General features: G+C 36.0%; 1 protein-coding gene across 6 annotated transcripts in view; it reads left to right on the top strand.

The window, feature by feature from the left end:
* Window positions 1-26,043, top strand: part of MCTP1 (multiple C2 and transmembrane domain containing 1) — a 200,006-nt gene that overhangs the window by 37,238 nt on the left and 136,725 nt on the right. For all 6 annotated transcript variants that reach the window (XM_042822881.1, XM_042822882.1, XM_042822878.1 and 3 more), the window contains 3 exons: window positions 8,057-8,199; window positions 9,954-10,033; window positions 10,615-10,723. In XM_042822881.1, coding sequence (XP_042678815.1) covers window positions 8,057-8,199; window positions 9,954-10,033; window positions 10,615-10,723 — 332 coding nt within the window. The remainder of the gene's footprint in view (window positions 1-8,056; window positions 8,200-9,953; window positions 10,034-10,614; window positions 10,724-26,043) is intronic.

The raw sequence follows: 26,043 nt of genomic DNA, 5'->3' as shown, positions 1-26,043 counted from the left end.
GTGATTCTGTCATTCCGAGTTGTAAACATCACACTGAAGCTTTGAATCTGTGTATCTGTAGTGAAAGTAACAGTGGTAAAGCAAAAGGACTTTGACAGAGCTAAAAATAAGGTGGAAAAAGAAAGATTAATCAACAGTCTAGTCACTTATAACCTGGAATGCGTAAGCTCCAGATGTAATCCCTTCTGGGGGATTCCCAGTAATTGGGGGGATCCCCAATTACAAAGAGCAAAATAACACTTTTTGATAGAGCAAATTCTCAGGTACAAAACACTCTCTTCCTGCCTAGTCACTACCATTATTCATTTTCACTAGTGATGAACAACAGCTTGCATGCTGCACACGTAAAAATTTGCACAGCCATCTGGAATGTTTCTTATCTCTCATATTTCTGTCACCACTGCTGAAATGCACCACCCACTGTCTCACTGTGGTCACACCTACTGTTTGATCTCCATCAACATATAGCATGCATTGATGAATGTCAGTGGGTGCCATTTTTTTCCTTATGGAGGATTTCAGTGATACACCTTTGTTCCATGCGTACTTCTGTATCAGACACCATTCTGTCAGATGGCCCCTCTGCTGCCATCTGTCACACAGCAATGACATGTAATGAGTTCTGGTGAGAAGGTTCAACCTCTACTGCCATACAACCATGTAGGCCAACATCATGAAATACAGGTATTACTTTTGGAGCAGCCCTTGTATGTTACTGAAGTGCATGGTTTAAGTACTGCATCACTGTACTGCTATAGTAATTGCAGAAATGCAATTGTTCTCTGAGGATTCAGGTGGAACAATCTGATCTCTTAATTAAGTCATTAGAAGAAATCAAACACTTTTGGGCTTAGTATGTCTAAACAAGAATTGGAAGTGTTACTTTGTTAGCACACTGCTGTTACGTCTGTATGGTGTTTTTTTTTCTCTTTTGATGACCTTAAAAAAGCAATGAAATAAAAACATTAATGTTTTTCAACTAGTAAATTAAAATGTTATTTAAGAGAAGTTTCACATACTGTATTTCTGTAAATGCTCCTTTTGTTTCATAAGCCTTAATGGTTGAGGTGTTTTCCAACCTAAATATTACTATGATTTTGTAATTAGTTAGTTATTTAAATGGGTATTTCTTAAATGCTTATTTTGGCCTCATTTAAATCTTTAGTTTGTGTTTTTCATTGGCAGACACAAGTCTTAGAAAGAAAGACTAAAAGTTGTGATTGTTTTAACCCATACTTTTTTAATGGGCACTGAATAATTAAAGTTTTCTATTCCCTTTTGACTTTTGATTAGAAGATCTCTACATCTTGTAACACCTGTGTGTTCACTGAATTTGTAATTAGCATTTTCATCCTTAAGATATTAATATTCCATAAGTGCTTTTTAAATTAACTATTGTCCTCTTTGTGAATTAGGGAGGTAATTTTTTGTGACGTGGACAGAAGGACAGAAACTAGGAATACTTGTAGGAAAGCTGTAGTTTTTTGTATAAGCACTTGTATAAGTGAACAAACCAAATTGTATTTGTTAAATTAATGGAAAATAATTTGCAGTAAATGTATTTCCTAGCTTTAATATTGGACTACCATTATTTCTGAGCTGACGTATGCTTTATGTTTCTTTTAATGAGACTTTACATATTGCAATGTTGAAATACAGGATGTACAAAATATTTGAAACTGCTAGATGTTCTGCTTGATATATTGCATTGAAACATACTTGAGAAACGTCTTTCCATTTTTTCATTTGACTTGATTGTAAGAAAGTAAGTTGACACTGAGGAACCTTGCTAAGAAGGAAATGAGTGTGGATGGAGTTGGAAAGAAAGGGAAAGGCCCAGAAAGAAAGTGAAAGAAGACTTGATTGAGTGAATCAAAACCAAATTGTTTTACTAACTACTACCTAAGCTTCTCGAGAATTATGAAATTGAAGTTGTTGCACACCTCTGTACTTATATGAAGTTAACATGGTGTAAATTATACATCAAAGTGTAGGAGTAAATTTTCTATCATAGATTTATTTGCATAATGATGATTTGGTGATCATATATAGGTAAAAATCTAGTGAAGCTCTGAGGTTAAGGAAGAGGCACAGTAAAGGTTCACCGATGCTCATCTTTTATCAGTATGGGTTCATTTTTTGGAAAGTCCAACACGCTTACAGTGATGCCTGAGTTTTCTGAATTACTTAGCAAATTAGAGCAGACTGAAGTTGTGGATGGCTTGTTCTCTGATACATAAGGAATCTCTGGAATTTCATGAGCTGCCTTATGAGAAATGCCTGTATTCCTGTTTGATAACATCTGAGTGAGGGGCAGGTTGACTTTCTGGAGTCATTGCTATTAAGGCCATCACAGCATGTGTGAGGACCCTTTCATGACTTACACGCTCTAGTGTCACTACTTCAGCTATTTACTTTTTTTTTCCTAAAAACTGTAGATCAAACAAAGCAATTCCAAGATTGAAATAAAAAATGGAAGACTAATAGAAATACATCTTAGGCTAAATTATCAGTCTAAGCATAAATTAATTAAGAATGCACTTTGATGTTATTTTTGCTTCTAGAAATGTGTACATTAACCATTTTCTTACAGTGATGAAACTTTTTTTTCTGTACTTGTTGGCTATTTCTTGTTTTATCTTTTGCTTGTCACTGCAACAGTCCTCATACATGCTTTGTGCAAATAAAGCCTATTTTTTTACTGTGGCTTCCCATTAATATTCTTTAAAGCTTGCATCTTTTCAAATCAGTGTGGTGGGTGGGACCTAGGTGCTTTCTGTTGGAGATACATAATGAATCCTGATCTCCTTCTGTGATCGGTTGACATGCTTGGTGGATGCGGGAAAGGCTGTTGACATAGTCTATCTAGACATCAGCAAAGCCTTTGATACTATCCCACAGTGGCAGCCTGTGGCTTGGACAGGTGCACTCTTTTCTGGGATAAAGGACAGACTGGGTTAACGGATTGACCACATTGACCACAACTCTTTGGGCCCAGCCGTTCAGCCATTGTTTTACCCAGTCAAGTGTCTGCACATCCAAACCATGGGCAGTCAACTTCTTCATGGGAATATTGTAGGGGACCGTGTCAAAGCCTTTACTGAATTTGAGGTAGACCACATCGACAGCCTTGCCTTCATCCACTAAGTGGGTCATCTTGTCATAGAATGATAGCAAGTTTGTCAAGCACAATCTACCATTCATGAACTCATGCTGACTGGGCCTCATCCCCTGGTTGATCTTTAATTGTTCCATGGCAGCTCTCGAGATTATCTGTTCCATTCCCTGGCATCAGTGTAAGACTGATAGGTCTGTAGCTATCAGGAAAATTTTTCCAGCCCTTTTTGAAGATGGGTGTTGTGTTTACCAGTCTTCAGTCCACCGGGGCATTGCTGGTCAGCTGGGGATAGCTAGGACTATTGAAGGATGATGGAGAGTGGCTTGGTAACCACATCTCCCAACTCCCACAGCACTCCAGGTTGCAATACATCTGGCCCCATGGATTTGTGAGCGTCTAGCTTTTGGAGCAGGTCCAAAACTGTTTCATTGTGGAGTATGCAGGGCCTATTCAGTTCCCCATCCCTATCTTCCAGCACGAATGGCTGTATTCCCAGGGAACATCTAGTCCTACTATTAAAGACTGAGGTAAAGAAGGCATTAAGTACCTCAGCCTTATCCTGATCCTTGGTCACTGTGTTCTCCTCTGGGAGAACAAGGGCTGGAGGTTCTTCCTAGCCTTTCTCTTAATGTGTTTATAGAAATATTTATTGTTGTCCTTGACCTTAGTGGATAAGTTTATTTCTAGCTGGGCTTTGGCTTTTCTAATTTTCCCCCTGCACAGTTTCACTGTGTATTTTTAATCCTTATAAGTTGTATCCTCACTCTTCCCACAACCATTAACCTTTCTTTTGTTTCTGAGTTCCAGCCAAAGGTCTCTGTTCAGCCAAACGTGAGGACTTGCAGTTTCAACCCCTGCTCTCATTGCAACCAGGAGTGTGCTTCCCCTTGTTGGCTCCTCTCCAGCTGTGTCAGGAAGTTATCTCCAACACACTCTGGGAACATCCAGGACTGTTCACTTTCTGCTGTACGATATTTCCAGCAGATGTCTGGGAAGTCGCAATGAGAGCAAGGGTTGAGACTGCAAGTCCTCATCTTTGGATGTTGTACTATTAAACATGGTTTAATGAGGAAATGTTGGTGGTAGATGGACAGTTGGATGGGATGATCTTGGAGGTCTTTTCCAGTCTTGGTAATTCTGTGTTCTGTAGTCTAAAGGAGTCTTGTGACTTGCATTAGGAACTGCGGGTGGGACAAAACTTTTCGAACATTAGTGCTTAGCCTCAAATCTCTGTAGAAAATACAGTGCTGTGGAAATTGTGTTGGTTAAATGCTGGTCTGTATAGCTCACTGTCATTAACTGCCTACCAGGGAGACCTGAATGAATTGTGTTATTTGCTTTTCTTTTACGACTGAAGCTGTAGGGAGAGAGTAATATTGTATTTATTGATTTCTCAGTGGTCAGGAAACACCACCTTGTTAATATTCTCAAAAAAGAAAAAAAGAAAAAGAAACTAGATTTAAAATTGCATTGATGAAAATCTGAATTGGAAGTGGAAGCTTTGGGCACAATCTCTTGTAGCTCTGGACTATGCTTGAATGTTGCTCTCTGTTTTGTTCTGAAAGTTGTTCTGGACTGTAAGTGAAAAGCAGAAGTGGAAAAATGAATGCATGCTGTAGTTAAATGATTTTAATTATATCAGTTAATTAGCTCAAGAGAAATGCTTACTAGTGGCTCACTATTTTTCTAAAATGTATTATTTTTTTTCCTTGTTGGATGAAGTTCAAAGCATCTATAGATGAAATGACAGCTGGACGTGCTGTTTTAACGTTTTTTTTTTTATGAACTACCGTAATCGGTTTTCTGGTTGTAGTGTGAGATTTTAAAATTTACCGTTAGGCATTCCATGTCTGGCTCTCACATTCTAACAGTGGATCTTCAGCTCAGCTTTTTCAGATGTGCTGGATGTTTGACTTTGGTTATATTGAGTCAAATGCAGAAATACTGTAGAGAAAAGTGCATACCTTTGCCTCAGTCTTTCTCAGTTGCAGCAGTTGCTTGATCCCATGGTTCCATCTTGCCCCGTGTTCGTTGCTGATTTTTCTTTGATTAGCAGTTTATCCCATTATATTAAATAAGATTTCATGAAGAAACACAGTCTGATTGACAAGGAGACAAATATCTTGAAAAGACTTAGAAAGCTTCAGGAGTTAATTATGTGTATTTATAGGATGCACTGAGAATGTCTGTCTATCATAGATCTTTTTAAAATTATTATTGTGGCCAAATCTGCCGTTGCTGAATTTTCTCTCCTACTCTCATTCTTATAGTTCCTTCTGGAAAACAGTTTAGTATTCTTTTGCAAAAACATTTTCAATATTTATCCTGCAAAATGTCTTTACCTTCTTTACTTCCACGATCTAATCTAAATCCTAAACTTGCAAATCCATCCTGGGAGATGTCTCCGTAAGAAGTGCTTGGCCCTGTAAGTGTTAGTTGGACCTGTGGAGCTGGAGGAGCTTTTGTTTTGCAGGATCAGTTAACCATCTTTGTGATAATGGACAGCATCTGAGCTCAACTTTAACAGCATGTGTATTTGTCAGTTTGGCTGATGCTTGCTAGGAACAGAGAGTCTGCCACCTTTTCAGAGAATCCTTGTTGCCTTTGCACAGTCACTAGTGGTACTTCAGGAGCTGCTGAAGTACAGCACTGTCTTACTGCGTGGCTTTATCTGGAAGATTTTAAACTCATGAGTGAAGTCTTATAATTATCACAGAATCACAGAATCACAGACTGGCCTGGGTTGGAAGGAACCTCAAGGATCATGAATCTCCAACTCCCCTGCCACATGCAGGGCCACCAACCTCCCCATTTAATGTTAGATCAGGCTGCCCAGGGCCCCATCCAATCTGGCCTTGAACACCTCCATGTACGGGACAACCTCTCTGGGCAGCCTGTTCCAGCACCTCACCACTCCCTCTGTAAAGAACTTCTCCCTGACATCCAACCTAAATCTTCTCTCTTTCAACTTAAAACCATTTCCCCTTGTCCTCCTGTTACCTACCCTTTCATAGAATTGATTCCCCTCCTGTTTGTAGGCTCCCTTTCAGTACTGAAAGCCTGCAGTTAGGCCTTCTTTTCTCCAGGCTGAACAAGCCCAGCTCTCTCAGCCTGTCTTTGTAGGGGAGGTGCTCCAGCCCCCTGATCATCTTTTGGCCCTCCTCTGGACCCTTTCCAACAGCTCCCTGTCTTTCTTGTGCTGAGGGCTCCAGACCTGGACACAGTACTTCAGATGGGGGCTCACAAGAGCAGATTAGAGGGGGACAATCACCTTATTGTCCTTGCTGGCCACCCCTAATTATGTTAACTGATGCAGGTGGAACACACATTTGGGCAATTAGTAATAGGGAGACCAATCTGTGACTTCATTAATAAGGATGTGGGGTTCTTTGAGGCTCACTCTAAACTGTCTTTTTACTGTTTTTATGTGATGTTATTATCACAAGTAACATGATTTTAATAAAAAAGCAAAGATATACTTAAATTGAAGAGTTGATTCTAATTAAAATTACAGACTCAGACTAATCGTGCTAGATTAAACTTTTATGCCACTGAAATTCTGTCCTAGTAAAGATAAAACAGAGTGACCGTAACTGTCTCACCTGAGATCCCTCTTTCCCAATTTCTTTTTTAAGAAATCTGAGTTTAGCTGAAGAGTGCTGACATCTAGCGGCTACATGAAATAGTGCAAAGAGCTTTAGTCGAGCTGGTCTCTGTGTTCAGAAGAGTACGGTGCAGTTTAATAAAAGACAACCAATCCTTTTCTTTATGGATTTAAACACAAACGTGAATTCAAGAAACAGATGACAGAATTATGAGGATGAACTCCATTGAATATTTTTTATTAAAATGTTTTTCACTTACATGAAAGGAAAATCTTACCTATTGGCATTTTAGGGAAGGTAATTAGTTTGAATTTTCAAACTCTTTTATTTCTTTTAAAGATTTGACTATATTTTTAGTAATAAAAAATAGAGAAGGAAAAGACAAATTGCCTTTCTTCAACCTGCTGTCAAGGTCAGTCTTCCACTTGGACCACAGCCTGTGTGTCTTCTAACTGTGGTTAACCTGAAGCAAGACCACACCCAGCTGCACATCAGTCATGTTTCTGGTCTGTATCCGTCCACACAGTATTTAACAGCTGCTTCCTGAAATGCCTGATAGGGCGAACACAAGGACTGCAGTTTCTCCTTCTTCAGCCCTCATCAAGGGGCATCTCTCTGGCCTTAACAAATCCCACTTATACAATCTTTCTGACTCATCTGTTCTGACACCATATCTCATCCAATCTCTATTGATCAGATTTTGAACATCTTTATTTCACTTTTCCAAATTCTCTTCAGAGTGACCTGTTTGCTCATTGTTAACTATTCCCCAGATGTATCAGGGAGCTTAAGACTGTGCATATCTGCAATTATGTGACCTATCTGAACTTTGTGAACTGACATTGGATTTAATTTGTTCATCTTGACTGTCATGAAAGAAGGAATCCTGAACACAGAAAAGTCAATGAAGTGTTACACTTGTGATGCCAGTGGAGCCAGGATTTGTTCCTAACATCTGCCCATGCATTTTTAAAGACATCATTTAATTAGATGAGTATATTACAGAAATCTATTTTATAACCTAATTTTTTGTGATTGCATTAAGATGAAATCCTAGTCCTAATATAGTGATGTTTTTTTAACCAAAAACTACGCTGGAACAGTTGGCATTTCATGTGTGACTTTGAGTTTAGATTGCAGACAACAGAAGGTAATTCAAGCACCCTCTCATTATTGATACTACAAATTAGCTGAGTACTGGCACTATAGAATTAGATTATGACAATAAAAAAGTAATCAAGCTGATGTTTTTAATATAATTATCAATACAAACTATGTTAGTATCTGAACTGGATTAAAAGGACATAATTGACAACATATGTTTCATCCACAGGAACCAGTGATCCGTACGTCAAGTTCAAACTTGGAGGAAAAGAAGTGTTTAGAAGTAAAACAATACACAAGAACCTCAATCCTGTGTGGGAAGAAAAAACTTGCATTCTTATAGATAACCCAAGAGAACCCTTATATATAAAGGTGAGACAGTGTATTATTTATGTCAGACAAATTACAGGCAAAGAGTTATTGACAGAATTTATATTTTTAAATGCAAAGTATGTTACTATTAAAAAAGCTTGAAGTGAATTGTAATTCTATATTGATCCTTTCCTGCCCTCATTACCCTTAGGAATACATAAGGAATGAAAACAGGCTCTGTAGCAGAAAGAAGCAGATTCAAAAGGGGACGTTTAAAAGAAAGCTAGCTACCTGTTTTGATTTAGGTCAAATAGCAACCCTGCAGTAAGGTAGCAACCCAGAGTAAGGTAAGACAAGGGAACAGAAGTATGTATTTTGTTTTTTCTAGGAAGAATATATTGACAGGTATAACGTCTTTCTTTGCAGGTATGTCCTATGAACACAGCATCTAAGTATTTCAGTGTTTGTAGCTCAGGCAGACATTCTAAGTCCTGGCTGAGGTATACTAACTCAGCTGAATGTGTCTACTGGATGTTTTCATTTTGGTAATTTGTAGAGAGAAAAAATAATTATATTTTGCAAGAGGAACTGAGATTTTATCATGTATTTTTCTTTCACGTTGCAGTGAAAACGAGATAAAATATGACAGTATCCAGTCACGTAGATCAATATGATCGACTTAAACACAAATACTTACGAATTCAGTCCTTCATGCTTGTAGCCACTGGAGTATAGGATTTTGGTAACATTATTTCTGTCTAAACCCAGTCTGTATTAAATTATCTGTAGAAGATGAACAGCTTTATCTTCTTAAAAACTTAAAAAAAAAAAAAAGGTTTTTTGTAATGCAATAGTTGAAGTATATATATCAGAATCAAAGGCCTTGAGTCCAGGTCTGTTACTTCTCCATTAAATGTTCTCATTACAGCTACTAATAAGTGTCCCTCTTTATTTAGAGCGAAAGATCTCTTCAGATCTCAGAAATTGTCATGACAATGCCATGACAAGGAAATGTAACTTAACTAGGAAGTTTTTGATGCCTGAGAGTTTCCTATTTTTGGCTTGCATAGTTATGTATTATCTTTCCTTTTTACCATCCGTCTTTTTTGTACATTTCCTTCCAAAAGACGTTCCTTAATAATTTGTTTTTCGTCATTGTGATTTGAGAAGGCCTAATCTCAAATCACTGACACCACTCAATGTATTAACCACAGATTCTTTTCTGAATTTCAGTAAACTTGTCCAGGTGTGTTGTCTTTTAGACAGAAAGTTAGCAGGCTGCATCCTCATAGTGAGTAAGAAGTGTCACTGGTACCTTACAGATCTATTAAGTCATTGTCTTAAAGTATTTCTAAAACCTAAAAACCTCCAAAACCCTGACTGATAGAATTTAATCATGTCTCATACTGATGCAAGTGCTGTTTATAACCCACTTTTCACAGTCATATCACTCCCACTTATATTTTATAAGATTTCTAAGGGTGTTAATTCATGTCTAGCAAGCTAGTGATTCTCCTTGCTTTAGTTTTACTTTTGCTTTTCCTTTTTTAGTGTCTGTATTTATAAAAATACTGAATTTGTTCACATGCGCAGTCTGGTACTGGTATACCATTGTGTCTTTACATTATGAGTTCCAACTTCTAAATAAGCAGTTTCAAAATTTTGTGTCTGAGAAGTGTATGATGGTTTCAGTTACTCCTTGTCTGACTGAGAAGCATGTGGCTTAACTCTGAAAAAGCGTTTTCATGAAAATGGAGTATTTCAAAAAAAGTTTTCTGATGCTGAAAAACGTTTGTATCCCCTGTGCATCTTAGGTTTTTGATTATGACTTCGGGCTTCAAGATGACTTTATTGGTTCAGCGTTTTTGAATCTTGCATCATTAGAATTAAACAGGTATGGCACAAATAAGTCTATGGAGTAATTCCTTAGGCGCTAATTGCGTGTTTGTGGAGCTGCAAATAGAATGTAATACTGAAAAATAATAATGCAAACCTACCTCATATAAAAATGGCAGGGGAAAAACACTTAGTTTCAGGGAATTACTGTAATATGAACATTAGTAAATATACTAACTTATAATACGGAATATTTGTTGTAGCATCTATAAAAATATAACTTTTATAATCACTCTATTCATGTTTTTATATTGTACCCTTGTTTTTATATTGTCTTCATTTACAGTAGTACCACCTGCTGTTTATGTTTATTTTTCTTATGCTTTTTTTAATTCATTACCATTACAGTGTGGGTTTAATTACTTGAGTGTGTGTATGTACTTAACATGGAGAAACAGTATTTAGTGTTTACATATGACTACTTAAACTGAAATACTTGAAGGTATAAATAAGCTAAATTTGTCATATCGTTTTCAAGTAGCTTCATATAAATGCAGATTTCTTTAACTGTCATGATTCAGAAATGTAATTATCTGAGAGCCTGAAATCAAAACAAGCGCACGTGTTTTTGTCTCCTAGGCAAACAGATGTTACCTTGAGCCTGAAGGACCCTCATTACCCTGACCATAATTTGGGAACTATATTATTATCAGTTCTGTTGGCTCCTAGAGAAGAACAGCGGGAAGTGGTAATTTTAAGATTTTAATAAGTGTCATCACTCCTGTTATCTTTCTATGATTGGATGGCTTAAAGCATGAGAACTATATATCATGAGGTTAATTTCATTTTTTCAGTTCTTAGGATAATGTTGAGCTGTGTTTCCATTATAGCTAAGCATACTTTGTCTGCATTGGATCCTTTCTGAGAAAGTAGTAATGAATTATCCAGATAGAACATAAGCAATCTGCAGGGTGTCAAAGCCAATTGCAGGGGCATGATGGTGATTAAAAAGGATAAAATCAATAAGGTACTGGAGAAGAATTTTAAACCTAGTGCTGCCATCTCTAGACAAGAATATTGAAATACTATTCCACTCTGGAAAGGAAGAAACTTGAGGAAAAGTAGTATTTCTTAATTTTTGGCTTTTAGTATGATAATGTTAAGTTTCATTAGGAGTTTTCAATAGAAAAATTGTCTGTTTTTCTATGTTTATTGCAATCCTTCATCAATCTCAGTTTTCTAAGCTATGTAATTGCTAGTGAAAATGCTTCGTTGTTTTAAATATTGATCCTGCTATTATGACAACTTCTGTCTGCAGTTTGGATATTTTACAGGTTGACTTTTGACTTGTTTTGTAATAGTCCATTTGCAGGAGAAATATGAGACGTGAAATCTTGCTCAGAGGTGGCAAAATAATGTAAACTCCTTTTGCATCAGGAGGTGAAAAAAAGAATTTGATGAGATTTCCCATTCGCATTCATTATCAGTTCTATAAACAGGGGTGTGATCAAGTTTATATTTGTAAGAGTATATATGATTCTGTAAAGAAAAGGACACTGCTGGTGTCCTTTATTGTTGGTGGTTTGTGATATTCTTTTCCACTTTTCTTTGAGTTCTAACTAGTAACTCAGTAATAGGAACTAGTTGTCTGATAAGTAGTATGACAAAAATGTAGGGTTTTGAAAACAGATCTCTCAACTATTGTTTCCTTTAAAACATCCTCTTAGAACTTAGCAAAATAGTGGCAAATGGTTATAATTTACAGGAAGATTATTTAAATTGTGTAATCTTTTTTTAAGTGGTACCTCTGTGGTGGCAACTCAGAGCAGAGTCTTGCAGTCTGCAACGCAAGTGTGCCTCTACGTAAAACCCACATTTGTAAGTCTGCTGGTAACAACTCTGTTGTTACAAGTGACTTTAGCATTATTGTGCCATAATCCTAAATTGTGCAGCACAGAAAGAAATGTGTTTTTATGTGAGAAACCAGTGAGTGGGCAGTAGGAGTAAGTTTGTTTCCATTTTTCACAGTACAGATAGAAAAGGTTACTGTGCCTTTCAACATTAAGGAAAAGTATTATCTACTATACAGAGGGAACTGAAGAAAATCACAGTTGAAAAAATTAAAAAAATGAAGACACTGTAATGTGTCTTTCTTATGGGCATTTTTTCAGGGAATTAGTAACTGAATTTGCCACAGACTTCCCAAATAGCAGCTCTTCATACCCAGCTTGTAGTAGTGATAGAAAGAATTGGATTTCTGCTGTTTGACGTTTCATTATTACCTTGATATTTAATAACTTTATTCTTTTAGCTAAGCAGAAGGACCAATTTTTCTTTTTATTCAACCTGTTCTTGTACAGACTTTTATTCTGAAAACACCCAAGATTTTTTTCTGTTTACTATTGGAAATCACTCTTCCCAAGATATGAATCTCAGAGCAGTCCTATCAAAGTTGTAATAAAATTGGAGAATTTGTGTCGCATTGAAGGGAAGGTGACCTATAAAATTAATGCTGAGTTGATGTATATGAATGTGTTATGCATTTAATGATTAGAGGCACAATTATCTTTTAGTTGGTTACCACATGTACCTATTAGATTTTACTTACCCTTTAGGGAGTAGACAAATTACAAAAATTACCAAATATCACATATACAAACTGTCATCCTTGATTGTTTTCAAATATCTTCTAGTAATTAGGACAATTTTTATTGAATTATTTGTTGCTGAGATCAGCAAATTGTCAAATGTTATGCTAGAGGATAAAGGCAAATTCTTGTCTGTTACAGAAATATGCACTGTGCAATTAAAGCGACTCCTACTTTTGCAGTCTATGTAGTGTTCTGTTTGAATGACTGCTTCCCTTGTGTTTATCTCCATGCAGGTAATAATTCAAAAAGTACCTGTTGAAATATGTAGATTAAAAAAAAGTGAGGACCTTTATATCAACTTTAAAGACTGCTGCATAGAAAGCATGTCTTCATACCACATACATTTTTTTTCTAAGTCATTACTGATTTTCTTAAATCATTTTGATTTTATATCCCTATATAATCTGTTTTTCAGAAGTGTATTTTCATCTGAATAATTTTTTTTCACTTGTTGACAAAATGTGCAAGCAGTTTAACAGTATGCAGTAGCATACTGTTTAGCAAGCAGTTTAAATAGTATGCAGTCATTAAATCATGAAGCTGAAGCATTCAGAGATTAGCAGCTAGCAGTTAAATTTCGTATACTTTATGTTCCATGTGCTTAAATTACAAATACTTTTTAAGGCTGTATATGAGGAGAAAGAAGGAATAGCTTCAACAAAATGTGTATTAGCTTTTCCATACATCTATGGCATAAAAATAGCAGTGTGTCTGATCCTATATTTTGGGAGCTCTGTAATAATAATCATAGTTCATACCTCAGCCATTTGAATGAAATTTGCTGTTTTGATGTTTGGTAATTTTTAAGTACAGATTAGACTTTCCAAAAAGATAGTTCATCTACCTGAAACAGAGCAGCTGAGAGTGTTTTGGAAGTCAGGTATACAGGTATAAAAGATGAGTCTATTGACAGTATCTGTAGCTAGATAGAGGATAGACAGAATTCTTCCTAGCATAGTATTTTATCAGCATACCACAGTTGTATCGTATGTGTAGGTTGTAAGATCCATCCTGTCATGATGAATAGGGTATATTTCCACTTTTAGCACCTGTACTGGTTGATAAGATATTTCAACTGGAAGTTCAGTGGACTGCTGGTAGAAAATTGGGAGTCTTATTGTGTATTGCTTCCTTTCTGCGAGAGAGAGATATTGTTACTAGTGATTTTTAAAAGAAGCAGTCACTGTTGAAGAATAATAGTTGATTTTGGTTTTGGATGGGACTGTGTTTTGTGAAGCCTTGAAATGTGTAAAGAGCTGTGAAAGAGATTTTGTCCACACATGAAAATTCTACTCCTTCTTTTGGAAAGAGATTCTGATAAGTGCAAATTTTCAATGTGCAGATTAATATGATATTCTTTACAATGTACAGCTAAAAGTTCCCGTTTCCTAAGACAAAGACAAATTACATCTCTGTATGCAGATAAAAATTCAGATCACTGATGTTTCCGTATGTGCATTTAGCTAAATGGAATTATATTATAAATAAGAAGAGCTGATGATTTATCTGTGAGTCATGGTATACTGTGAGAAACAGCTTAAGTAGTTGACAGTTTGCTTCCAGGGGAAGAATATTAGACACTGTTTCAATTTAATGGAGGTTCTGTATGCTGGTTTCATAAATAAGAACCTACTACTTGATTTTTATAGTATATTTTCTTAGGACAAGAATGCAGAACTAGGCTGTAATAATTTATATACATAGACAGATAATGAACATTTCTAGCAAATCTTGAATGGATCATTGCCTTTTGTGACCTGCTGCTTTTTCTACCAGCATAAAAATGTTAACTTCTTAAACAATAATCAAACCACTCAGTTTACATTAACATGGTCTATTCCTTTCAGTACTATTGAAATGAAAAGTCAGATTTATTCTGGTTTATGAGCATTCTTAAATTGTGAATCAAAACTGATGAGTTATTGATATACATTTGAGAAATAAGAATGTTTTTAGTATTTGTGAAAAGAGATTTTTTTTTTAATTGAAAAACTGAGTTGCAGGAGCATTATTTTCAATAATTCTTTTGCATTTTCATTGTGTTAGGTCTGTATAGTTGTTTCAGTTATTTTGCTTTGATAGAACAGGTAGCTGATTTATCTAGTGTAAGCAAAGAAGACAAAATATAAAAGTATTTGAAAAGTATTTGTATATAAAAACATGTTCAAACTTGAGCTCTCCAATAAAAAACAAAAACAAAAAGACCCAATTTTTAACTTGTAAAAAATATTTTTTTTTCCTTAATTTCTCATTGTAAAGAGTGTAAATTTATAAAGTTGGTAATAATTTACATTTTTTCTTAGACATATTCCAATGAAGCTTACTTGTTTCTGTAATTCCAGTGATATTCTTTTAATGCTAATCTTTGAATACATGTAATTTACGCATGCCCGTGCATCATTTATAGTTGTATGCATGCCAATTGAAAATGTGTGTCGTGTATGCAGATTTCATGCTCAGTGTTGTAACCGTCAGTGCCGTACCTGCATGTGAGTGTTTCTGGCTCTTTTGCTAGCAGAGCTGAGTGCGCAGATTCCATCACTGCAGATCTTGCACAGCGACTGTGAATGTGTTGGAACTGCATGTCTCCTGTTTACTCTTGAGAACAGTCCTTCCTAACCTGTGTCTTAAAGTTAGCTACAGGGAGTTGAAAGTCGGTGGCTGATCATTTCAGTGGCCGTGGGGGCTGTAAGGCTTGGGTACTACTACTGTACAGCAATACCAATGGCTTGAGTAGCATAGAAAATAGGAAAAAAAGGAAACTTGGATCTGAAATTAAAATTACAGCCTTATTTTTTCTTAGATAATTAACCCCAAGTGATACTAAATACTTTTTGCTTTTTTTGTCAGTAAAAACATTGATAACATTCCTATGTTGTCAATTTGCTTGCTGTCCTAAATCATATAGTGCAAGCTCATGTGTTATTTTTAATTTTGTCAAAAGTGTAATACTGTCACAGAAAAGAGAAAGAATGACAGCAGCAAACTGAGGCATGGAATATTTTCATGTGAAGCAGTTCTGTGTAGTTCATCCGCAACAGTTTGCCTTACACTATTTGCTTGGTTGACTTCTAAGGATGTAGCTTATCTTGCTACATCTGGTTACAGTGTCAGTGCATTCAACGAGATCTTTCTGTAGATACTGCAGGAACTTAACTTCTTGAAGCTAAAATAGTGTTACATATGTGGCGGATTGAGATGACTGGGCTAGATTGTCTTCCCAATCCCAGACAGGTTCAAATGTAAACCTGTGCTGTACGTGCAGAAGTTCAGGATGAGGCAGTGGCAGTGCCCTTACCCATGAAGTGCCATGGCCTGGAGCTGCTTGATTCCCAAATGCCTCTCTTAACTCTGTCCATAAAAATGGGTCAAGTGGCTTTCTGCAGCTTTTTTTAAATTCAAATATCTATGCGTATTTACCAGCTCTATGTTGTCACTAACGTAATGGCAAAGCTGTTAAGTTTTATCTGTCCATAGCAACTGAAAAGTTTTCCTCATCAGCCAGGTGTTGTTTGCCTCCCAACAAGCTTCACCTAATTTTTTAAACAAAATTATGGATATTTTTAAAAAAGGAAAATCATAGAGTTGTTTCTTTGCCCGCACAATACTTTTACCAGGCAGAATGCTAGCATCTCAAAATTTATTTCAGTCTGGAAAAGAAGTACTTTTGCAATAGTTTATATATATATACAGAAACTATATATATGTGCGTGTGTATATATATATATATATAAGTATATAAGTATATATATATAAGTATATATATAAACATATAAGTAAATATATATATATAGTACTGAAGAAAGCTTAAAAAAAAATTAATGGCCTTTTAATTATTCCTGCACAGTGAAAACATAGGATGAGAATATTAAATTGCACAGATTAGTTTCTCAGTATTTCCACAAAACTGCTTTAAGCAACATTTATGCTCACAGGTAAATTGTCTGCATCCATCTTGAACAATTTTATTTACCAATTAAGAATATGTGTCTCTGGGCACTGCCTCCCACGTGTTAAAGCACTATTTCTAGCAAACCAAAGTTTCACAGATTATTTATGTAGTAGGATATGGATACATGGTTTTGGTTTTTTTTTTTTGTTGTTGTTGGTGGTGGTGGTTTTGACTTTGAGTCAAACTCTGGATTTTATTTCTAGCCTATATATTTTATTTTAGCTCATGCACGTAATTATCAAACACCTGAGTTATTTTTTTTACTGCCATGAAATTAAGTAGCAATAGTAATCTTAAAGATTTTGTAATAGTTGTGTGTTGCCCAAGGATCCTTATGTAGGATTTATCCTTATGCAGCTACAGCTCTCCGCTAGATAGTAGTGTTCTAAAGAATTGGAATATATTAATATTAAAAAGACAAATTCCAGGACCAGTCAAAATTGATGTCAGTGTAAATGATGGCAGCTGTTTGTTTTTTGTTTTTTGTTTTTTTTTTTTTCTTTGCTTATCTATTTTTTTTAAATTGTTTTTTGTGTAATGCATTGTCTCCGATAATGAGAAGTTCAAAGCACCCAGAGAAGTATGCCTGGGTGTGAACAGTGCTGCTAGTTGTCTGGATTTATTTCAGTCTTGTGTAGTTGTTGCCGCAGACTACGTGTTGCTGCTTCAGTGATAATGGTCATTGTATGTGGATTGTCCCATTGGAAACAGCTGGCCTCCTTTTCTGCATTTCAGAGAAAAGGTAATTAAAATGCTCTATTTTATTTTCAGACAATGCTAATGAGGAAGAGTTGGAAAAGATCAAGTAAGGTAACTTTTAGCATGTGGTCTTCTGGCATTTCTTGTAGAAGAACTTTAATGTTTTACCAAACCTACCTCTTGGACTGAAATCTTGTGGCACAAGATTTATTGTCTTTCCAATTGTGTTTTACTGAAACTGTTCATATTTTGTCAAACCCAAATCACGAAACACCTGAGCTTTTAATGTAATTATACCATTCAAGTCTGTTGTAGCATTTTAACCTATCCTATGTTACCTAGTAATGTCAGGTAATAATTGCTAAAGGTATGCTAACTCTTTTTTTGGCAGTTTTAATATCTCATGTATAATCAATTTCTGTAAAACTTGCTGATGTTAAAAAGCAATTCATGCCAAAGGGTAACTTTAATTTTCCTATTACTTACTACTGTTACTGTCTAGAATTCTTGTGTGAAAGATTTCTGAGTGGTGCTTCTCAGAGATAGACTTTCCTGATCATAGAATTCAAGGGAATAGTGAGGTTTTCCAAGAGCAGAGGAGTCATTCTCAGTATCCACTTTGTACAGCTCTTTACATAGACTTTCCTGCTTCTAGAAGTCATTTTTATGAGAAAAAGTAGGCTGTCTGTGTTCTTTTTCACTGTGAAAAGGCTGGGACATGCACAGTAGTAGACTACTGTTAATTCTTGACTTTTTCCTGTTTGTGTTTTCAGAAAGATAATGAAAATGTGTGTAATTCCATGTCAGTTTTCTGGCCACTGTTATTTAATGCTGCTATGGTGCTTTTAAGTTTTAAGCTTTCTAATTTTTTAATAATTAAAGACTGTTTTTAAATATCTGAAGGACTTCAGCTGAAATGGCAAATTTATTTATTTATTTGTTTGAAATATTATCATGTAGAGGTGTTTAAATGAGAAAAAATAACTATGTGGAGCAATTTAATGTGAGCTATTTCCTTTTCTAGCATATTGATTTTTAAATTAAAATACAAGGTTATTGATAAACGATGTACATTTGCATGACATTTCCAGCGTATTAAAAAAATTAAAATTTCAGGTTTTATAATTCTTGGGCACTGAACTGAGTTTTCACACATTTTAATTCTATGACCTAGGACAGTATTTTATCTGTTTCCTTTTCGAAATCTATAAAACAAAGAGAGTTGGAGGGGAGAAGATGTGTAATGTTTTGATTCTCGTATGATTCATGTAACTTCTTTCAAAATACATGAGTTGCTCAAACTCAGCTACAGCTGAGGTTGGCTAATGGCACTGCTATATTGCACCTAGCCATCAGTGGGCTAACTCTTGATGTACTGAAATGTGGTGGAAGAGTTTATGAAATTTAGCCTGGAGAAGAGAAGGCTCTGGGGAGACCTGACAGCAGCCTTTCAATACCTGAAGGGGGGCTGTAGAAAAGAATGGGACAGACTCTTTAGCAGGGTCTGTGGTGACAGGACAAGGGGAAGTGTGTTCAAACAGAAAAAAAGAGGAGATTCAGACTGGACATAAAGAGGAAGGTTTTTACTGTCAAGATGGTGAGGCACTGGCACGGGTTACCCAGAGAGCTGGTAGATGTGCCATTCCTGGTGGCATCCATGATCGAGCTGTAGGTATCCCTGTTCATTGCACAGAACTGCACTAGGTGAGTGTTGAGTGATTTCACTTCCAGTTCAAATGATTATACGAAATCACGTCATGAAAAAACTGTCCCAAATATCTTTTTGGTTTGACACAACTGTGAGCTTTGATTTTCCAGAACAAATGGCACATCATAGTAGCTGGGAATTCTTCAGAGCTGTTAAACTGAATTATTTACATGTATTTACCTTTGTTACATTCATCTGACTTAATTCGGTGGCCACCATACTTGAAAAGGAGTATATGAAAAGATTTTGCAAATAGCGAATGCATGAATGTAAATATTGTCTTTTTCTACATTTATCTTAGCTAAAGCAATAGTTTCACCTTGATTTTTTAACTTATATACATTGTATGCACTTATGTACATAATATGCACTGTAATTCTCGTGATTTATAAACAGAAGTCTCTCAGTTAAGCCACTGAACTGTGTGATAAAATGCATCTAATTGCAGTTGGATTTTAGTCTGTTCATTTGTCCTGTGGGACTCTTACAGAACTTGAGATCCTTGACCTGCTGTAAAAATAAACAAAAGAACTCAAACATTAGTTACTAACAAATCTCCCCAAAATGGTTTTCTCTGGAGTGTGTGTTGCTCAATACTGAGACACTATAAGCATATTTAGAAACAATACTGAGAAATAGAATAATCGAATGAAACATAGCATCATAGTCAGTTGGAAGGGACCTCAAAGCCCACCCTGTTCCACGGGCAGGGCTGCCCCCCACCAGCTGAGTCTGCTCAGGGCCCATCCAACCTGGCTCCAAGGATGGGGCACCACAGCCTCTCTGGGCAGCTGTGCCAGTATTAGTGCTTAATACGTCTAGATAAAAAAGAAAATGCCCAATTTTAGATCATTCTTCAAGAAATATTTATCTTACATTAATGAGAGCTGAGAAAAAAACTACTAAAATTTTTAGAGGTATTAAATTTTTGAAAGCTTTTATTTCTGAACTCTTTACAGTGACACAGGAAATCAGCCTGATTTTAAGAATTACGACAGAATACAGTAATTTCTGCATTGGTGGGCTTGAAATGTAAATTTTCTGTGGCATCCATAGATTGAAGTTAAGATGTAACAAATGCATTTTTGTATGGCATAATTATGTTCGTGAGCAACTTGATTTTCATGTAGTTCCATGTAGTCTGAACTATATCTGAAAAAGAATGGCAGCTAGTCTCATGTGTGAGATGGTGTTGTGGTATTTGTATCCTTTCACAGAAATACTTTGGCCAAATTCTGAATCTCTTCTTTAGTTCTTGCTTCCTCTATACGCACAAAAAATGAATTTAGGGTCTCATGAAATATGTGGGTAAATGCATCCGTATGTTTTATTTATTTTCTAGGTAAATGACAGTTTTTAACCAGAGTAGTGTTGTAAACATATGTTAGTAATGTCACTGAAACTTTATTTTTGTGTTTTTGGTTTTGTGGTGGTTTTGTAATTGATGTTGGTTGTTTTTTTTAGAACTTTTCCCTGTCGTGTTTGCTTTATGGCAGACATACTCGATCAAAACTCATGGGAGCTGGAGGGAATACTCATCTTTCATTGAATCTAGCAAAAATGCAATTTGAACAGTTTTGAAGTCAGAGCATTTGCATCCAGTGGAAAGTAAAATTTCCTGTCATCAGCAAAGAGAAACTCTCCATGGGCTGTTTTAAAAACCAAGCAGACAAACCATCATTTAGCTGGGAAGTTAGAATTTGCACTCTGTTTTCAGCTGGTTGTTTTCCTTCATCCACAGCCTGATGTTGTCATAAAGCAAACAGCTGGTCAGGGGTTACAGATTCATAGTTATGGCTTCTGCTGACTGCTGCGGGAGAGCAACTACCTCCACTTCTGCCAGGTGCAAAGCAATTACTGTAATTCTAAACTGAATCTATGCTAAGATTCGTCACACCTCAAGTAAAGATGCAGATTGATGATTTAGTTTTCCATGCACATTCTTGTGATCCAGGTGTTTGCCCCATGATCACGTACTCTCATGCCTCAGTTCCTGTGTTTTAGAGTTCAACTTGTTAGATACTCTGTGCATTAGAAGATAAAGTATTTGTAGGGTCTTAATATTTCGAGTAATCTGTTTAAAATAAATAGAGGGAGTTTTTTTCAGTTTCCACTAGCTTTCTCTAAAGATAAAAAAAATGAAAAGCTTTAACCTCTGCACTTGGGCTTTCCTCTCTGTTTGTGGAATCTGACCTTCTGTGGCCTTCTTGGCACTCTGTCCACCACACAGTTTTTCTTAGGGCAGATTTTTCCTTTTCATGTTAATTCTTCTGGTAAAGATATAGACTTCTCTCTGTTTATTGCTGAATCTCCCGAGTTTTTGTGGTTTCTCCTCAGAAATTTATTTTAAGTAAAGTTCTTTTCTCTGCCACTTAGCTTTATATGCTTCTTCACAGGTTTCTCCCACCCATGAAGTACTCACTTTGTTTTCTTTCTTTTACTTCAGTTCTGGCAATACAGCTTTTACTAGTTGCACTTGCATTCAAGAAAAAAGGAGAGGGAGTTTGTTGCAGATTGTCAAGTATTTTGTGGTGGTTGCCTTCTGCTACTACGTGTTGACTTTGCATGAGCTTCCCTCAAGAAGAGTTAATGTTATACTTTTTGTGTTTTTTGTTTTTTGTTTTTTTTTTTTTTAATAAACATCACCTTTTATTTTAGTGCTGTTGAGTAATTTATCTTGCATTTGACAAGTAATTGTTTTCACTAACTTAAGCAGAAACCTTTATTTGTGACACTCTTTCAAAGAACAATTCCGTTTATTTTGAACAAGAAGAATTTTCTGTAAGGAAACTGAAATTGCTGGTAAACATTTTATGAAAATGCCCTTTACTCTGTTGCTGTACAGTTTGCTGTAAGAGGAGATTAATTCAGAAAAGGGTGGGGGATATTGTAGGATGTATTTAGCAGTATCTAAAAAAATGCATGAATAGTTTGCATCAGAATTATATCACACTGTGGTCAGTGTGAGGAATGAGGGCAACAAAACATGAAAGAAGGAAATTAAGAAGGTAATAGAGCTGTCTCTGGAAAGTGAGGGTAGCAGCTGGGCAGGTATTTGTGAACAGACAAAACCTCACTTCTTCGTGCCTTGAATAATTAAAAATCTATGGCATGTACAGTGATTGTGAAAAAGAGAGAAAATTGGAGTAACAGCCTGAAAAGTTGTCTTCCTGAAATATTGTAGGTACAGTGACAGCAAAACTCTGCTGACAGATGTTTGTTTAAAGTGTCCTTAAAAATTGGCAGTGGTGGATATTCTAACACCTCCCCAGAGAATTAGTTCCAGCCCTTATCTGTCATTTCCGGTAGAACGCTGTCTTTTCCCTGGAGTCTGGCAGTATCCCCTGTGCTGCAAATTAAGCGCATCTCTTCCCTTGACACAGATAGATATGTTCTATTGCAGTGATTTGGGCACAATTTACATATGCATTTTAGAGTAAGACTGAAAAAAAAAAAAAAAAAAAGATATTTTTCAAAAAAAAAACCAAACAACCATGTATTTAATTTGGAAGAAAACTTGATAGTAATGATTAGGGATGTTAAGAATAAGCAAGGAAGCAAACCGGTGCTTTCTGCAATTAAGTTTTACTGTAAATAGAAAATAGGTCAGAATGGATAGTGATATGCAAAATTAGCAAGTCTGTTGTAGGTTGACCAGCACCAAAACTTGATGCACTGTTCAGCTATAGCTGTTACACTGCTGGGTCATCAGAGCTGCTTTAGCAACAAGTTTTAGAAAACACCACCATGTAGCTGTTGTGAGGAAGCTGAACAGCCAGACCCAGTGCAAAGTCATGAAGTTTTTGGGTCAGATTCTTAAATTAACAATCACTGCAGGATGTTCTCTCACTGACAGTTGCAGAGCATGTAGGAACACCTCTGCAGAAGGCTGAAGGACTGGAGCTCTGCTAGCAGTTGTGGGTCAGCTTATTCAAAACTATTAATCTGTGGTGAGCTCTTTCGGCATGACTGATTAATTAGAATAAAAGGTCCATTCTTCCTAGAAATAAATGTGGATTAGTCTGGGTTGCAACAGGTTGTGTATAAATTAAGAATAAAAATATTTTTTTCATCACAAAGTCATAACTAAGAGACTGCTTTTGGTTAATTACAGTTGGTTTAAAGTGTTTTTACTGCCTGAAGCAAATGGATTGAAGTATTTTACATTTTGCATTCAGTTTACTGTTTTTGTTTTATCACTGCAAGATTCCTTTTACATGTACTTTTAAAAGGAAAATTACGACTCATAAACATTTAAAACAAAAAATGAAGTGCAAAATGTAATACACTTTCAGCTCCTAATTGATGACGGTTTTTTGATTTTATTTCAGATGCTTCCCTAAAAACCTGTATGTTCAGTGGCACAAAGTAAATTGCAAAAAGTGATGGCCTTATTGACTAATGCTTTCATTCCTATCTAAAGATGTTTGTTTTCTATGACCACTGATTTGCCTTCTGACATGAAAAACTCTGTGAAACACTTTTGCTATTTTAAAATTGAAATAAATAACTGTATTTCCACTGGAATGAGAGATGCCTCTTGAGTAGAGCATAAGACTGGAAATAGAAAATTGTAACTTAAGGATAACGGAGAAAATCAGAAACATAGTTGCATGACTTTCCTTAATTGAAGGATTTTGGAGTCAGTTAGAATCTTTGAACTGAATCCATGTAGAGTTATGGAATAGAAAGTGGTGTAATTGTAATTGTTATTATTTAAGAAAAATAAATTAAGAAAACACTAGCTTTTGTAAGTCATGGGGTTCTAAATGTCAGTTTATCAGCTGTAAATAGTGTGTGAAGGAAAACTGCTAAATAATGGAATAGAAGTAAAAAAAAGTCAGAATAGATACACCTGTCTGTTAGACATCTGGTTATAAAAATTATGCAAATATTATGTGAGGCTTATATTTGCATTACTGGTAGCAGCTATTATAGTTATCAGTCAAAACAGCTGAGTAGAATTTCACTGAGCAGGGTTTCTGGGTTCAGGCTCTGACTTCCAAAAGCACAAGGAGCTTCCATCAAGTCTTAAGGCCATTGCCCTTCTTTGTGTCACATTCAGTTCAGCATTAGGATGGTGCAAAATAGCAGGAGACTGGCTTTTCACATACTGCAACCACAGTTTCCGAGAGGAATGACAAGGGTGAAGGTTAGGATTAAACTGACGCAGATCCCCCGACAATTCCTGCCAGCTTACCTTTATCTTTTGTAAATATTTCGGTCTCTTCCCAGAAAATATAAGGCTGACTTACTGCTTTTACTCCGCTTAATGGCCTTCATTATATTACACATGAGCTCGTTCCAGCAAGTACAGTTTGGCTTTCCTTGCAGTTAAGTAGAATGCAAGGTTGTTGTACTGTGCATACCACAAAAATTAAGGAAATGCTGCAGAAGTATTAGCTCTTACTGCAAATACTGTTTTGTCACCACAAGATCATTACAATAGTGACAACATTTGATTGTTAGAGTCAACATCCCAGACCAGATTTAACATGACAGTCATATTAAGAATACGCAGGAGAGAGAGCAGGTTCTAAATGTCTTAGGTTCTGAATGAGTTAGATTGGCTTCCCCTGGAATGGAAAAGTCCTAAGCATGTAAGCTATTGTTAGTAGAAAGTTAAGATGAATGTTCTTTCTTATTATGGTAACCAACAGAAGTAATCCATTTATAAAACTTTTGCTCACCATGAGCAGAAATTAAAAGGACTTGTCACAATCCAATTGAAGGCCTTTTTAGAAGCTCATTACCTACCCACTGATGACTTTTGCAAGGTATTGTACTTTCTGTCTTTAATGCAGGAAAAGCATGTGTGCAGCTTTTTATGTTCAAGCATCTCTAGATTTTTATCTGTCATGCAGGCAAGTACAGAAGTAGCAACTGTGTCTGTTGGCGCATTTTTATTTTTTTTTTAATTGCTTTACCTGAGCTATGCACACATCCCAGAAACTGGGAGAGAATTCTGACTTTTTGCTTGAACTTGCAACAGTTAATGAGGTTGGTGCATTTGTTTTCCTACTCTGTATTTGTACATTTGCTCTATTCAGCAACAGAGAGAAGTATAATTCTTTTCTATGTTCTTCCTTGGTTGTATTTAATTTAAAGGCTCCTACCCAAAGTAATTCTTTGGATAGCAATGCTGTTGTAGGACATACAGTTTCATTATATATTTATCTTTTAAGACCTTTTGTCTTCAAAGTAAGTTTCTGGTAGGCATCTAATTCTGCTTGCAACTGTGCCTAGAAGCACTCATTACCATTAGCTTACTTCATAGAGTCTCAAAGATTACGTGGATATCCAAAAGTACTTCCAGAGTTTTCAGAAATACTCTCTAAGGTTTCACTTCTATCAGAGAAAGTAATAATAAATTTGTGTTGATAAATGCATTCTTCCAGAACATACTTTGAAGTCTTGGCACACAAGATTCTGGTCCATACATTAAATTACAGTCCATGCTGAATGGGCAAGAGCCTCAGTCCAGGGTGAAGCTTACCTTTATGTCAGTGAGACGTGGTTACATGGCATCCCAAGAAGAGTTTGGGAATGCACAGCAGAGGACCCGTACCTGGGAACATCACCTGCATTTTGCTAAGCATAGTTGGTTTGCTGTGCATATGCAGTGATATATGCCCACACGCAGAATATTAAACCATGTTGTAACACCATCTTTCAGCTCTGATAGTGTATTTGACATAATGTTCTATTTTGGTGTCAGCAGATTTTCTGCTGTTTGCATGCCCTTCTGACTATCCCAGATACAGAAAAAGCAGGTGGAACACAAATAAAAACACAAATTTTATTGGGTCAAAAATGTTATTTTTGCATATAGAACAAGTATGAAGAAGTATTAAATCAGTGTATGAATTTGAAATTATGTGACTACTTCTTGTAGGCAGCTTTAAGTATCTTTTGATACAAAAGACTCCCTTTCAAAAGCCTTAATTTTAATTTTCTTTGGGGAGAAAGGAGGGAAAGTTTCACAGTATGCAATTACAACATTTTAAAAATCTTATGCTAATTATAGTTATCTATAGTGATATATATATATATATATA

This window comes from Centrocercus urophasianus, unplaced genomic scaffold (genome assembly GCF_019232065.1).
Source record: "Centrocercus urophasianus isolate 14NV4802_14NV808 unplaced genomic scaffold, USGS_Curo_1.0 seq_21, whole genome shotgun sequence".
Taxonomy (NCBI): Eukaryota; Metazoa; Chordata; class Aves; order Galliformes; family Phasianidae; genus Centrocercus; species Centrocercus urophasianus.
Note: the sequence above shows the minus strand (reverse complement) of the source record. Positions and strands in the feature narration are given on the sequence as shown.